Below are 13,237 nucleotides of genomic sequence, written 5' to 3'. Positions count from 1 at the left end.
TGTCTTAGGCGTCTCACAGTACGGACGTTGCAATTCATTGCATCTGCAGTCCTCAGGCCTCCTTGCAGCATGCCTAAGGCACGTTCACGCAGATGAGCAGGGACGACCCTGGGCACCTTTATTTTGGTGTTTTTCCAGAGTCAGTAGAAAGGCCTTTTTAGTGTCTTAAGTTTTCATAACTGTGACCTTAATTGCCTACCGTCTGTAAGCTGTTAGTGCCTTAACCGTTCCACAGGTGCATGATCATTTTTTACGGTTCATTGAACAAGCATGGGAAACAGTGTTTAAACCCTTTACAATGAAGATCTGTTATCTTTGAAAGACAGGGTTCTGAAAAAGGGACATTTTTTTTCTGAAAACTGCCTCTGGAAGCAACGACACCAGAAGAACTGTTCGTCGGGAGCTTCACACACACACACACACACACACTCAAATGTGCCATGCAACATACTCTCACATTACATCGGGTCAACACATTCCCGGAAAAATAACTGCCATGTCCATTTAGTGTACAATGATGAAATGATTGAAAAGTGGTAAACTGCCCTTCCCATCACACTTCTAGCCAGTCTGTGTGAGACTGACAGAGAGTGAAGCAGTGATCGATCCTCTCTCTGTGCCAGGGTAGCAGCGGGACTCATTGCACTTAAAAAAAAGGACAGAAATGTGCAAGAGAAGGCTCGGAGATCAAAATCCGATACAGAGCTCATTACCCTGCATACACAGCGTCATGATTTTTTATAACCAGATCAGCAGAATAAGACTTCATCTCTCAGCCCATAAAACATGATGCCTCTCTGAAACAGCAAGACCAACAACCCGGATACCACACTACTGGGCAGGGCCGAGTACAGTACAGACTTTAAACTGAAGTATGAGGTCATTTTTACATGCAACACTTTGATAACTATTTGAAAGTCTTTGGCAGAGTGCAATGCAGACTACAACATAGCATTTGAACAACATTGCAAACAGCACAATTGGGTGTCCAGCAGAGACTAAATCTGACTGCTAATTAGCCAAACGGTGACTAGAAAAAAATTCCATCAGTGCAGAGGATGATTCAGACTGACAGAAGTATGAGGCAGCAGTCCGAGCCGTGTTCCACTGTAAACACACACAGAGAGAGACAGAGAGTGGTACCTGTAGAACTGCAGCTGTCGTTTGGGGCTCCCATAGCGTGCGCTGAGGCAAGCGGAAGAGATTAAGAGAGAGCGAAGAGGGAAGAGAGGAGGAGAGAGTACAGCTTAGATTAACATGTAGCAGAAGGGAGGAGGGAACAGCAAGCTACAAGAGAGAAAGGGGAATAACATAGAACACATGCAGCATGTGAGAGGAAAGCCTAGTTACACTACGTTTACCTATTCCTTGTGAATAACTGGACCCTGAATGTCATTCACTGACACTCAGACACCACGCTAGAGGTGAACATAGACACCACGCTAGAGGTGAACATAGACACCACGCTAGAGGTGAACATAGACACCACGCTAGAGGTGAATACAGACACCACGCTAGAGGTGAACATAGACACCACGCTAGAGGTGAACATAGACACCACGCTAGAGGTGAACATAGACACCACGCTAGAGGTGAATATAGACACCACACTAGAGGTGAATATAGACACCACACTAGAGGTGAATACAGACACCACACTAGAGGTGAATACAGACACCACACTAGAGGTGAATACAGACACCACACTAGAGGTGAACATAGACACCACACTAGAGGTGAACATAGACACCACACTAGACCCGAAATTCCCAGATCCGAACCGGGACCCGAGCGGGTCTGAGTCCTAAATGGACTTTTAAAAATCTAAAATCTGATATAACTGCCACAGGTCTTGGGTATGTGTGATTTATTGACTGGACTCGTCCTCTGTTAATTGAATGTGTGAGGTGAAAACGGCAGGAGCTTGTTATCAGTGTCAGCCAATTGACACTCAATAAAACATATTGATTAGGGACAGCTGAAACTTGTTCCGACCGCTCACCTCTCGTGTGCCTGCTGGTGAGGAGACCGAGAGAACGCGTGAGAAGTAAAATAAAAGTTAAGAAATTGAAGTAAAATAACCATGAAAAAGGTTAAACCAAGTAGGCAGGGATGCAAAAATAACCTTAAAATAAACCGCAATATTATAAGCTGTTCGTATATTCTCTATAAACAACAGCTTGAGTTACTTTTGATATTACCCTAATCAAGCTTTATTTACTGCAGGCTAATGAAGGCAGTGGGCAGTTGAACTTGAGGAAGAACGTTTTAGGCCTACCAGAGTAAGGCTAGCTCCTTTAACTCTAACATTATAATGCCTACCAGTGTAAGGCCAGCTCCTTTAACTCTAACATTATAATGCTCATCTTTATCGAACATTTTCTGAGCGAAAATGTTCAAATGAGCCTCCTTCTGTAGGCTACGCCTATACACGAAGTGTACAAAACAATAGGAACACCTGCTGTTTCCATGACAGACTGACGAGGTGAAAGCTATGATCCTTATTGATGTCACTTATTAAATCCACTTCAAGTCAGTGTAGATGAAGGGAAGGTGACAGGTTAAAGAAGGATTTTTAAGATTTAAGTACCTTTGAAGAGGGTATGGTAATAGGTACCAGTTTGAGTGTCAAGAACTACACTGCTGGGTTTATCACGCTCAACAGTTTCCCGTGTGTATCTAGAATGGTCCACCACCCAAAGGACAGCCACCCAACTTGACAAAACTGTGGGAAGCATTGGAGTCAACATGGGCTAGCGTCCCTGTGGAACGCTATCGACACACTGCAGAATCCATGCTCTGACGAATTGAGGCTGTTCTGAGGGCAAAAGCAGGTGCAACTCAATATTAGGAAGGTGTTCCTAATGTTTTGTACATTCAATGTATCTATATAGCAGTAGCCTATCTGACAAGAGCAAAAAATGCATTTCGGTGTTGGAACATGCTGCCCCTCATTCTTTCAACGTAAGTTTCTCTTTCTTTATATTTCTATATTTTGTATTATTGTCATGAAAGGGGATGTGCTAGAACAGAAATGAGTGTTTCCACTACAAACAGAAGGACTGGATGGCACACGACTGCTTGCTGTGAGAATCCTGAATAGAATGGAAGTGGCATGAAGTATGGATGATTTATTTTGTATTAATCAGGCTTGACAAATTAACTTAATGCACCATCAGACCACCCCGAGTGTGTGTGTGTGTTTGGCCATGTCCGAAATCTGTCCTGCCTACTAAACTAATATTTAGAACGTAATGCTTAGTAAAAACGTATGCAGTAACAATAAATCGCAACATACTGAGGATTTATCGCGCTTGTTTCCCGCCATTCTCAAATGTGTTGAGTGCCTCCCCTATTCTGATTATCAACGGTGTTCAAACATGTGGGTGTGAAAAGACGATTTCTCTTCCTGAATAGCAGGCAGCAAATTCAACAAGATGAAAAGTAGAAATGAGGACTTACTTGTAGATCATGCCAGGCGAGCCAGTTTGTCGGGAGAGGCGGGCAGGTGAGTCTGTGGTAGATTCAGGATACATGGAGGCGGGAGGGTGGGGATGTGGCCAGCCTACAGAAGGGGTCTCTCTCTCACCGGGAAGACAGGGAACTGTCTCTCACCAAACTGGGCTTCTGGAGGGGACAGAGCAAACACAGTTAGTCTGTATACTGTCTGGATGGTTATAGTGATCAGGAGGAAGACAACTTATATACATTACTAATTCAATTGTTTTTGTCAAATAGTCATTTCAGAGATCATAGAATATCACTACTATTCACCAGTCACTAGATGGCACCATTTCCACAGTTACCACAGGCAGCAGCTTCAATGCATATCAAACCAATAAGACTGCCTTCTCTGGGCTCAGTGGGCTGTAACTGGGAATGTTAACTCTTTCATTTTGCAAACTAGGGGAAAAATGTTGCCCAGTCAGAGCTATGGTCTCTGCAGCCACATGACGTCAAAGCCCTGTACTACAACATCCTTATATACACCACATGCACAGACCTACCACACACATTTACAAAGTCATGGACGTCCTCATACCTCCCCATCCTGCCCTTGCTGTGTGTGCGCTCAGAACGACTAGTTTTGATGAATAATTCAACAGATTTCACCCAAGAAGAGCACTGCTGAAGTAAGGGGCTATAACAAGAGAGAGGAGAGCTGGGAGGCAAGGAGGAGGAGGGTTCTGTTTTTCTGTGCTTCCATTTTATTTACTTAAATTAGGAACACTCAAAATGTGCACTTGTAAATCAACCCTTTTAATCAAAATACAGCTGTAGACTAAAGTCAAATATCAAACATCACACATACAACTGATGTCTCTCATGAGTTCTGCCCCATAGGAAAAGTCCCAAGTTATTTTATTAAGCTCGAAGTCCAGCCCCAGTGATGTCACTGCATACGTCATTACCTGCTACCAGTCAGACCAAGCCCATGCATACACAGCTATACAAACTTGCAAGAGAGATACAATAGTTCCAGGGTTTTCTAAAGCCTCAGCAGTAAATGTCCACTCCCCCAAATTGATTTTAGGTATGTCGGACTAGCCTCATCTATTTTACTCCCCTGCAGGGCTCTAAGCTTAACTTTGAAGTGCTTTCTCACAGACCCCATGCAATAATTCACACATTTCACACACAACTCATTCTATATCTATCTAATGCCACCGACTCCCTGATCACTAACAGAGGACGCAGGAGCTGTCATGTTGGATTTGGGGGCCCTTCCTTTAAGAGGCTGCATGGTTTCGTGGTACCAGACCTCAACACTGTATTCTTGAATGGCTGAAGCAAAGGCTAAAGTGTTAGTAAATGGTATTTAGCCCATCCTGTTCAGGAGACCTACAGTCTCAGTCAGTTAAGTGTTATGCCCTCAGCACACCGTTAGGCTAGGCTGAGTGTTTTTCCCTTTGCCTTGACAGTTTACTACTGGTGCATCAAAGTCCTCTGTGTGTGGTAGAAGCATATACACTAGATGGCTGTGCTGCAGTAGGAAAGAGCGAGACACTTACTGCAGCACTGCGGTACAGACTCGTCCTGGCAGCACTTCACAGTTGGAGAGTTGAGCTCAGATTTACTGCTCTAATGGGCCAAGGTGCACTCTGCAGATTAAAACTGCAGGCAGGGAGACAGAGGTGCTCGACAGACCCTTATCGGATCAGAACCACCCTCTGGCCCAACACGACCATATGCTGATCCAAACACATCAGGACAGGCAGACTAAATGACAGAAGTCGTGTGAAGGAGGAGGATGGCCCGAGACAGGGTGGAGATGGATTTAAGTAGAGAGGTTGGAATAAAGACAAATAGAACAAATGCCTTAGTATTGCCTGTTTAGTGTTTAGCCAGTCTTACATACTGGAACCTACATAATGCTACCTTCATTCCTGTCCAACAAAAGGCAACATGGAGTCAAAGGCAACCGATTATGCTTTTCCATAGGCTCCAGCCAACCACACCTACACCCAGCCTGAGAGAGATTCCTCTTGAGACGGGGCTTATATAAGTAGGCAGCAGAGCAGTCCTGGCCTGGAATGTACAGTAGAGTGTTAGTAGCAGGAAACACACATGGATGCCACCAGATGGCACTGGACGAGAGGACAGACAGGTAAATAATAATACTGAAGAGATCTCAATATGAATCTAAATAAAGTCCAGAAGGAGAATCAGAGGATTCAAAAACGGCTATATTCATGTCACGGTTCTCATAATTATTTGATAAATTATGAAAAGTTGTCTGTCACTGCATCCTAGTCTCATCATCATCTGCAGACAGACGGATGAGCTGTAACAGGCACAGCAGTGTGAAAATTGCCTCCTTTTTCATGCATTGCAGAGAGCACTTGATTACAGAAGCAGTACAGGTCAGTCGCTGCCAGAGGGAAAAAAAATGCTCATGAAAATAATTTGCATAAGTAGCCTATTTTTGCAGAAAACGTCTGACACCAATCATCTGCTCCCTGTTTGGAGTTAAAAGCACATCCATGAGCCTCACTGTCAGGCACCATTAATGGAGGCCTAGATTCAGGATAGCAACTTTGTAGATCAATTAAACCATACAAAACAAAGAGTTTGGAAAATGATCTTCAATATGGCATCATGAATGGATCAAAGGGAACACTTCATGTTGTTAGCATCTACTTCAGCTTTGCTGCTTAGCATAAACTCCATCATGGTTTGGCTTCATAACCACCATGCTACAGACCAGCGCTGTAGGGTGTACAGCACAGAGGTCTGAAGAACGATCATAATGTCCAGTAAACCATCTCCAGTGGTAAAGCCTATGTGCTGCCTGAGTGATGAACAGTCACAGGCCAAAGATGACGACTCACCAATCCTCAGCACCTCATTCTGCTTCTGTGATGGGCTAGTTACAACACACAAACCACCGCATGCCATGTGTACTATGTGCAAGACAGCCCACACACTATGTTCTTGGGGCTGGGAATTGCCAGGGACCTCAAAATACATATATCATATCGTATTGCGATTCTATATGTATTGCGTTTATATGTATTGCGTTTCGATACTGCGATTTGATGTTGCAAACATTGATCACTATAGGTCTGCTTCAGAAGGACAAGAGACAGCCATGAAAAAACAAGTTTTATTAGTGATGGAAATTTTTAAAAAGTGCTTAACACAAATTGGCTCCCTTTTTAAAAACAGTTACATAATCGGGATATTATTTACAAAAGATCATATTCTTTTGACAATATCGCAATATTGTTTTCACACTAATTGGCTGGACATGCACCAAAACGCCAGTATTTATCCATTATAGCTCTTTTTAAATAGCGAGTCACACTCATTTTCTCATGTCTCTTGTCCCTCTGCAGCAGACATACGCTGAGCAATATGTTTGGAACATCAAATCGTAATAAAATCACAGTATCGAATCGCAACAAATATAGAAGTGTGAGAATCGCAATAGATATCGTATTGGGAGGTCCCTGGCAATTCCCAGCCCTAGTGGCCATCAGTGGCTGGTGAGAGCTGCTTTCTCCATTGGTTATGGAGCAGTACTAAAATGTATGGCTAACCTCAGACCAACCGTTCTCCCTCTCACCAAACCAAAGGTGCGATATTAGATAGTGTTCCATAGTGTCAGGCCAGCTTCACACATGGCGTGTGATCGGTCACTGTACAGGGGACAGAGGGAAGTAATGTTTTTAAGAGACTGTAACCTTGTCTCCCTCACTGAGGCATCCGCCTACCTAGCCACCATACTCCTACTCCACTCATTTAAGTCCATAGGTTGGCAACATGGTGTCTTCCATTTCAAACTGCTTTTGACTTCATTCTTATTTCTCGCACACACACACACACACACACACACCTTACAGTACCACCAACTACCACATACTGCAGCAAGGGAGAGAGGGCAGAGCAGAGGAGACAGACTGAAGATATAAGATCTCTGCATACGTGCGCAAAATGCACAGTCAGAGGTGACATAAAAATATCTGCTGCAAACAGATATGGTGGAGCGGAGCAGATCGATCAGATGGAAACCAGAAGAGCCCAGTGGAGAGGACAGTGATATAGCAGTGAATACGAGCATACATGGTTCATCTCCTCAACAACAAACAAAACACTGACTATATTCCTAAGATTAAACCTGTATCAGACTATATTACACACACTTCTGCAAATCAGACCCCTGACATTACATACCTCATTTTTATTCTAGCCAGAGGGCACAGAGATTTGAGCTGAACAAACAATGTCGAATGAAATGGAACACTGACAACCAGAGAGAGGGGGGTGTGATGTCAAGGGGAGAAGGTGATTGTAAAAGCCCTTGTTTAGTGCCAGAGAGCTGTGGTTTCTGGGCTGGTCCTGTGCCCATAGGGCTGGGCACACACAGCCTGTGAACACTGCCACTGCCCTGTTATATAAGAACCTGAGTGCCTCAGGCCAGGCCAAACAAACTTGGGAGAGGTGGAGAGTGGTTCTGACATTCAGGACAGCGTTATTGTTTAACTTGCCTGCTGGTTGGTTTTAGCTTTTGTGAAGTGAGCGAAGGATCCTGTGAGAGCAGAGAGAGAGTCACTGCAGCAGATAACGAGGCGCTCAAAAGAAACACATCTTCTGTTCTCCAATGTCGTCTTAGAAACACAGCCCTCCTAAATTATTCACACAGCAGCAGCTCTTTATACATCTTCGTCCTGTTGCTTTCCTCAACTCGGCATAAGCCACTGGCGCTGCCAGTGAGGAGGGAGGGATGGAATATTCTTCCCTCAGGTTGCTAGTACTTCGCCACAACCACTCTGATGGATGCCATTGTTAACTGAGATGGAGGAAAGCAGAATGGTCCAGAATTCCTAATGAAATCTGCAGCCAATGCAGCCGGTGCCCGGGAAGTTCAGACCAACTGAACCAAGCTCCCCCAGAAGATATTTTCAGCCTGCGGCGACTGGCCAACACACACCTAGTGAAGGGAACAGTCCAGGGGGAAAACAGGAGGAGAAAGATACAAAAATGAATGGGAGAGAATAATGTTTTTGGGGTTTTTTAAACTGCAGTTGAAGGGAGCTTGCCTGCCCAGTCAGCTGTTCTGAGTAGGGATGAGAGAGCAGCGTGGTCTGGAGGGAAGCCCTGTGCTGCTGCAGCATGGCTTTACAAACACACACAGGCAGGCTAGGGCCATGCATCTCTCCCTCCTGTGTGTCTCCTGGGCACACCTCACCTCGCTCTACTCCCTCTGGGCTCCATGCGTCACTAGAGTCCCACTCAGTCTCCCAGTGGCAAGAGATCCATAGTTGTGATGGTGGTGGTAGTGGGGGGGGGTAATGCATATCGGGATATTCTATTTGAAGACATCATAAATTTAAAATGTCACAATATTAATTTTGCACTAGTTGGCTGTACTTGCACCAAAAGTCCAGTAGGTATTTTTCCCATTGCTTGTTCTCAATCTTTTCAAATAGGGAGCCAATTTGTTTTCAGCACTTATTTCCATGACTGATCAGAACTGTTTCTCTTGTCCCTCTGCAGCAGACATATGCTGAGCAATATGTTTGGAACAGAATGGCAGTATTGAAACAATACATATACAAATTGTGAGTCGCAATACATATCGTATCGGCACCTAAGTATTATGATATCGTATAGTGAGGTCACTGGCAAATCTAAATTGTAGTATGTACACTGAATAAAAACATGTGTTAGTCCCATGTTTCATAAGCTGAAATAAAAGAACCCAGAAATGTTCAATAAAGCACAAAAATCAATTTCTCTCTCAAATGTTCAGCACAAATTTATTTACATCCCTGTTGGTGACCATTTCTCCTTTGCCAAGATAATCCATCCACCTGACAGGTGAGGCAAATCAAGAAGCTCATCAAACAGCATGATCATTACAAAGGTGCACCTTATGCTGGGGACAATAAAAGGCCATTGGAAAATGTGCAATTTTGTCATCACAACACAATGCCACAGAGGTCTCAAGTTGAGGCAACAGAGCTGTTGCCAGAGAATGGAATGTTAATTTCTCTACAATAAGCTGTCTCAAGTCATTTTAGAGCTAGTATGTCCAACCGGCCTCAGAACCGCAGACCACATGTGTGGCATCGTGTGGGCGAGAGGTGTGCTGATGTCAACGTTGTGAACAGAGTGCCCCATGGTGGCGGGGGGGGTTATGGTATGGGCAGGCATAAACTACGGACAACGAACACAATTGCTTTTTATATATTGCCATTTGAATGCACAGCGATACCATGACGAGATCCTGAGGCCCATTGTCGTGCCATTCAGTCGCCACCATCACCTCATGTTTCAGCATGATAATGCACGGCCCCATGTTTCAAGGATCTGTACACAATTCCTAAAAGCTGAAAATGTCCCAGTTTTTTCATAGCCTGCATACTCACCAGACATGTCACCCATTGAGTAGGTTTGAGATCCTCTGGGATTGTGTACTAAAACGCATTCCAGTCCCCGCCAACATCCAGCAACTTCGCACAGCCATTAAAAAGGGACAACATTCCACAATCAACATCCTGATCAACTCTATGCGAAGGAGACGTCGTGCTGCATGAGGCAAATGGTGGTCACACCAGATACTGACTGGGTTTCAGATCCACACCTCTCCTTTTTTTAAGGCCATCTGACCAACAGATGCATATCTGTATTCCCAGTCATGTTAAATCCATAGATTAGGGCCTAATGAATTGATTTAAATTGACTGATTTCCTTATATGAACTGTAACTCAGTAAAATGTTTGAAATTGTTTCATGTTCAGATTATATTTTTTTCAGTATACACGGGCTATTCCTGAGTGCACTGACAATCTGCCTCTGACACAGACCATCTGATTCAAATGGTCTCTACATGGCAGGCAGGCAGCTCAGAGGGAAGTTGTTCCTGGATCAGCTGTGGGACGGTACAGCACAGGCAGCCATGTCCCAGAAACACACACACTTAACAAAATCCTCAAGTGCACACACAATAAAAACACTGTGTTGGGTTCCATCTGTCTGATTTGATACATGTCCACACATCTGACTCACGCGCTAACAGATGCCATCGCAGGGTCACTTTCCACATACGCCCCACCACCGCAGGACAGGCCAGGCTCCCACTGCTCTTTTTAATAAGACACCCCTCTGACTCACTACGTCCAACACAATCCATTTAGCATAGGAAGTGAACAGGTTCATCTTTCATCCTGCTGTATAAAAAGAACATGTACAAAGAGCGCTTTGATGTACGCTGCAAGTGCATGTTGCCGACTGAAAGCCAGGCAGGTACCCCTAGCAGGTACCCCTAGCAGCACAGTGTGTGTTATGGTCCATGACGAGAGGAGAGGAAATAGAATTCTTCCTTGGGGACTAACATCATCATCGTGTTTGTGGCCACATGCCTGAGGCCTGGCTGTAACCTGTGTCACAGACAATCAATGTGTGGGGCCTGGCAAGTGCTTGTTTCCCAGTCTATTTCTGGGCTGTAGTGTTAGAACATGACTACTGCTAGAGAGTGCAAGTCTGTGTTTCACAATAAGAGAATAGACCACTGTTCTGTGTTACAGTGAAACAGTATAGGGTAGTGTGACAGGACTAGACGTCAAACACTTCAAATGTACCCAATGTTGGACAAAGAGTTGAGGTGCATCAATATGAATGGAACATCTTTCTGATCAATGTGAATGCCGCACTGTTCTCAGATATTTTCTAATGTGAAAAAATGTGTAAGTCAAAGTGAATTGGTGAGTGTCAGTTTTACAAAGGACACAAGACAGGCTATTGCGTGATAGTGAATTGCATCTGTGTACAGAAAGTAAGCCACTCTGCATATTTCTGTTTGTATAAAGACAGTGCTGTGTGTATCCATCAGTGTATGACTATCAGTGTGAACATCAGTGAGACATCCTCTGTGCTGTCAGGCTGTGTTCCACATGTCCTGCTGAGAGTCTGAGTCCGCAGCCTGAGGCTGCCAGTGCCACTGAGCTACAGTTTCAATGTGTCCTCTATCTCTCCCCCTTACTGGACCTGGCTGGCAGTCCCCAAATCCATGAGACAGCACAGAGCCAAGGTGGTGTGGGTCACACATCAAACACACACGCTGTCCTCCACGTAACAGAACAAACAGGCAGGCCCAGCCCATTGGTGAGTTGTCATGCAGCTCTGCAATGATTGGTCAGAGACCAGCCGCAGAGCAGTAAGCTATAGCTTTACTCAGCAATAAAGTAACGCTGCCCCGCCCTTCTCCACAAAGCCTCCCTTTGTTTATATCTCTCTCTCATACGCTTGCTTTCCTTCTAACTTGAAGTGTTGTCTCTCATTTCTCCTCCCCGTGTTCTGCCAGCTCTGGTGTTGTAACCCTATGCACAGCTCACACTGCAGCAGAGCAGACAGTAGATCTGTGAGCCCTCCATCGTGGAATTCTCCTTCACACTTTGGGCTGTAAATGTCCGAGAGCCTTTCCTGTATACTGGGACAGTGGCCGTGTCCAAATTCACATACTTGCGTCGTAAATTGTAAGGCATTTAATAGTATGTATGTGACATTTCAAAAATCAAGAATAGTTTAAATGACCAGATGTCATACAGTAGTCATTTCAGCTATGACAACAGCTGATCAATTAGATAAGATGCGCTACCGAAATCAACAAATGGCAGGAAACGCAATTGCGCATGACACATTCTCAGTATGAGAAAGAAAGAACGTTTTATAGTATGAATTTTCGAAAAGCATGTGTTAAATGCCAGGATGTTAAACCAATTTCGTCTTTTCATCAGGTAGAATTTCACAGCCACAACGCATTAGAAGAGGGGGGCTGTGATAGCTAGATCAAGTAAACCATTTGGAAGACGGCGAAAAGCAAAGTGTCGGCAGTGGTGTTCAAATGTAAGTCGTTTTTGTTCTCCTTAAAATGGACTATTTCATCATAACGTTACATCTTTGAAAACAGATCTACTGCCTGCCGTGCCTTTAGCTTGCTATAGTACCTTCAGAAAGTATTCAAACCCCTTGACATTTCCCAAATTTTGCTGTGTTATAGCCTAAATTTAAAGTTGATTAAATAAGAGATTGTGTCACTGGCCTACATACCCCAGAATGTCAAAGTGAAATTATGCTTTTAGAAATGTTTACAAATGAATTAAAATGGAAAGCTGAAATAACAAGTCAATAAGTATTCAACCTCTTATGGAAAGCCTAATGAAGTTCAAGAGTAAACATTTGCTTAACAAGTCACATAATAAATTGCACGGACTCACTGTGTGCAATAGTGGTTAACATGATCTTTGAGTGACTATCTCTGTACCCCACACATACAGATAAGTTCCCTCAGTCAAACAGTCCACTTCAAAAAACAGAATCACAACCAGAGGGGTTTTCCAATGCCTTGCAAAGGGGTTTATATGTCAACATTGAAAAGCCAACATTGAATATCACTTGGCGAAGTTATTAATTACACTTTGAATGGTGTATCCATACACCCAGATACTACAAATATACAGGCGTCCTTCCTAACTCAGTTGCCGGAGAGGAAGGAAACCGCTCAGGGATATCCCAGTGAGGCCAATGGTGACATTAAAACAGTTACAGTTTAATGGCTGTGATAGGAGAAAACTTAACATGGATCAACAATACTAACCTAGTTGACAGAGTGAAAAGGAAGCCTGTACAGAATAGAAATGTTCAAACCATGCACCCTGTTCGCAACAAGGCACCAAAGTAACACCGTAAAAATGTGTCAAAAAATGTCAATGTATGGCACCCACTTGGGTGA

The 13,237-nt window shown here is 44.0% G+C and overlaps 1 protein-coding gene across 7 annotated transcripts in view; it reads right to left on the bottom strand.

The window, feature by feature from the left end:
* The window catches only part of kcnab2a (potassium voltage-gated channel subfamily A regulatory beta subunit 2a), a 134,920-nt gene that overhangs the window by 91,114 nt on the left and 30,569 nt on the right, over positions 1-13,237 (bottom strand). For 6 of the 7 annotated variants that reach the window (XM_065001875.1, XM_065001873.1, XM_065001876.1 and 3 more), the window contains 2 exons: positions 3,463-3,627; positions 1,144-1,185 (listed from right to left, as the gene is read on the bottom strand). In XM_065001875.1, the coding sequence (XP_064857947.1) occupies positions 1,144-1,185; positions 3,463-3,536 (116 nt within the window). In that variant the 5' untranslated portion in view covers positions 3,537-3,627. The remainder of the gene's footprint in view (positions 1-1,143; positions 1,186-3,462; positions 3,628-13,237) is intronic. The other variant, XM_065001878.1, reaches the window with a different exon arrangement.

Source organism: Oncorhynchus nerka, linkage group LG15 (genome assembly GCF_034236695.1).
Source record: "Oncorhynchus nerka isolate Pitt River linkage group LG15, Oner_Uvic_2.0, whole genome shotgun sequence".
In the NCBI taxonomy this organism is placed as follows: Eukaryota; Metazoa; Chordata; class Actinopteri; order Salmoniformes; family Salmonidae; genus Oncorhynchus; species Oncorhynchus nerka.
The sequence above is the reverse complement of the archived record's forward strand: the minus strand, read 5'-3'. Positions and strand labels throughout refer to the sequence as shown.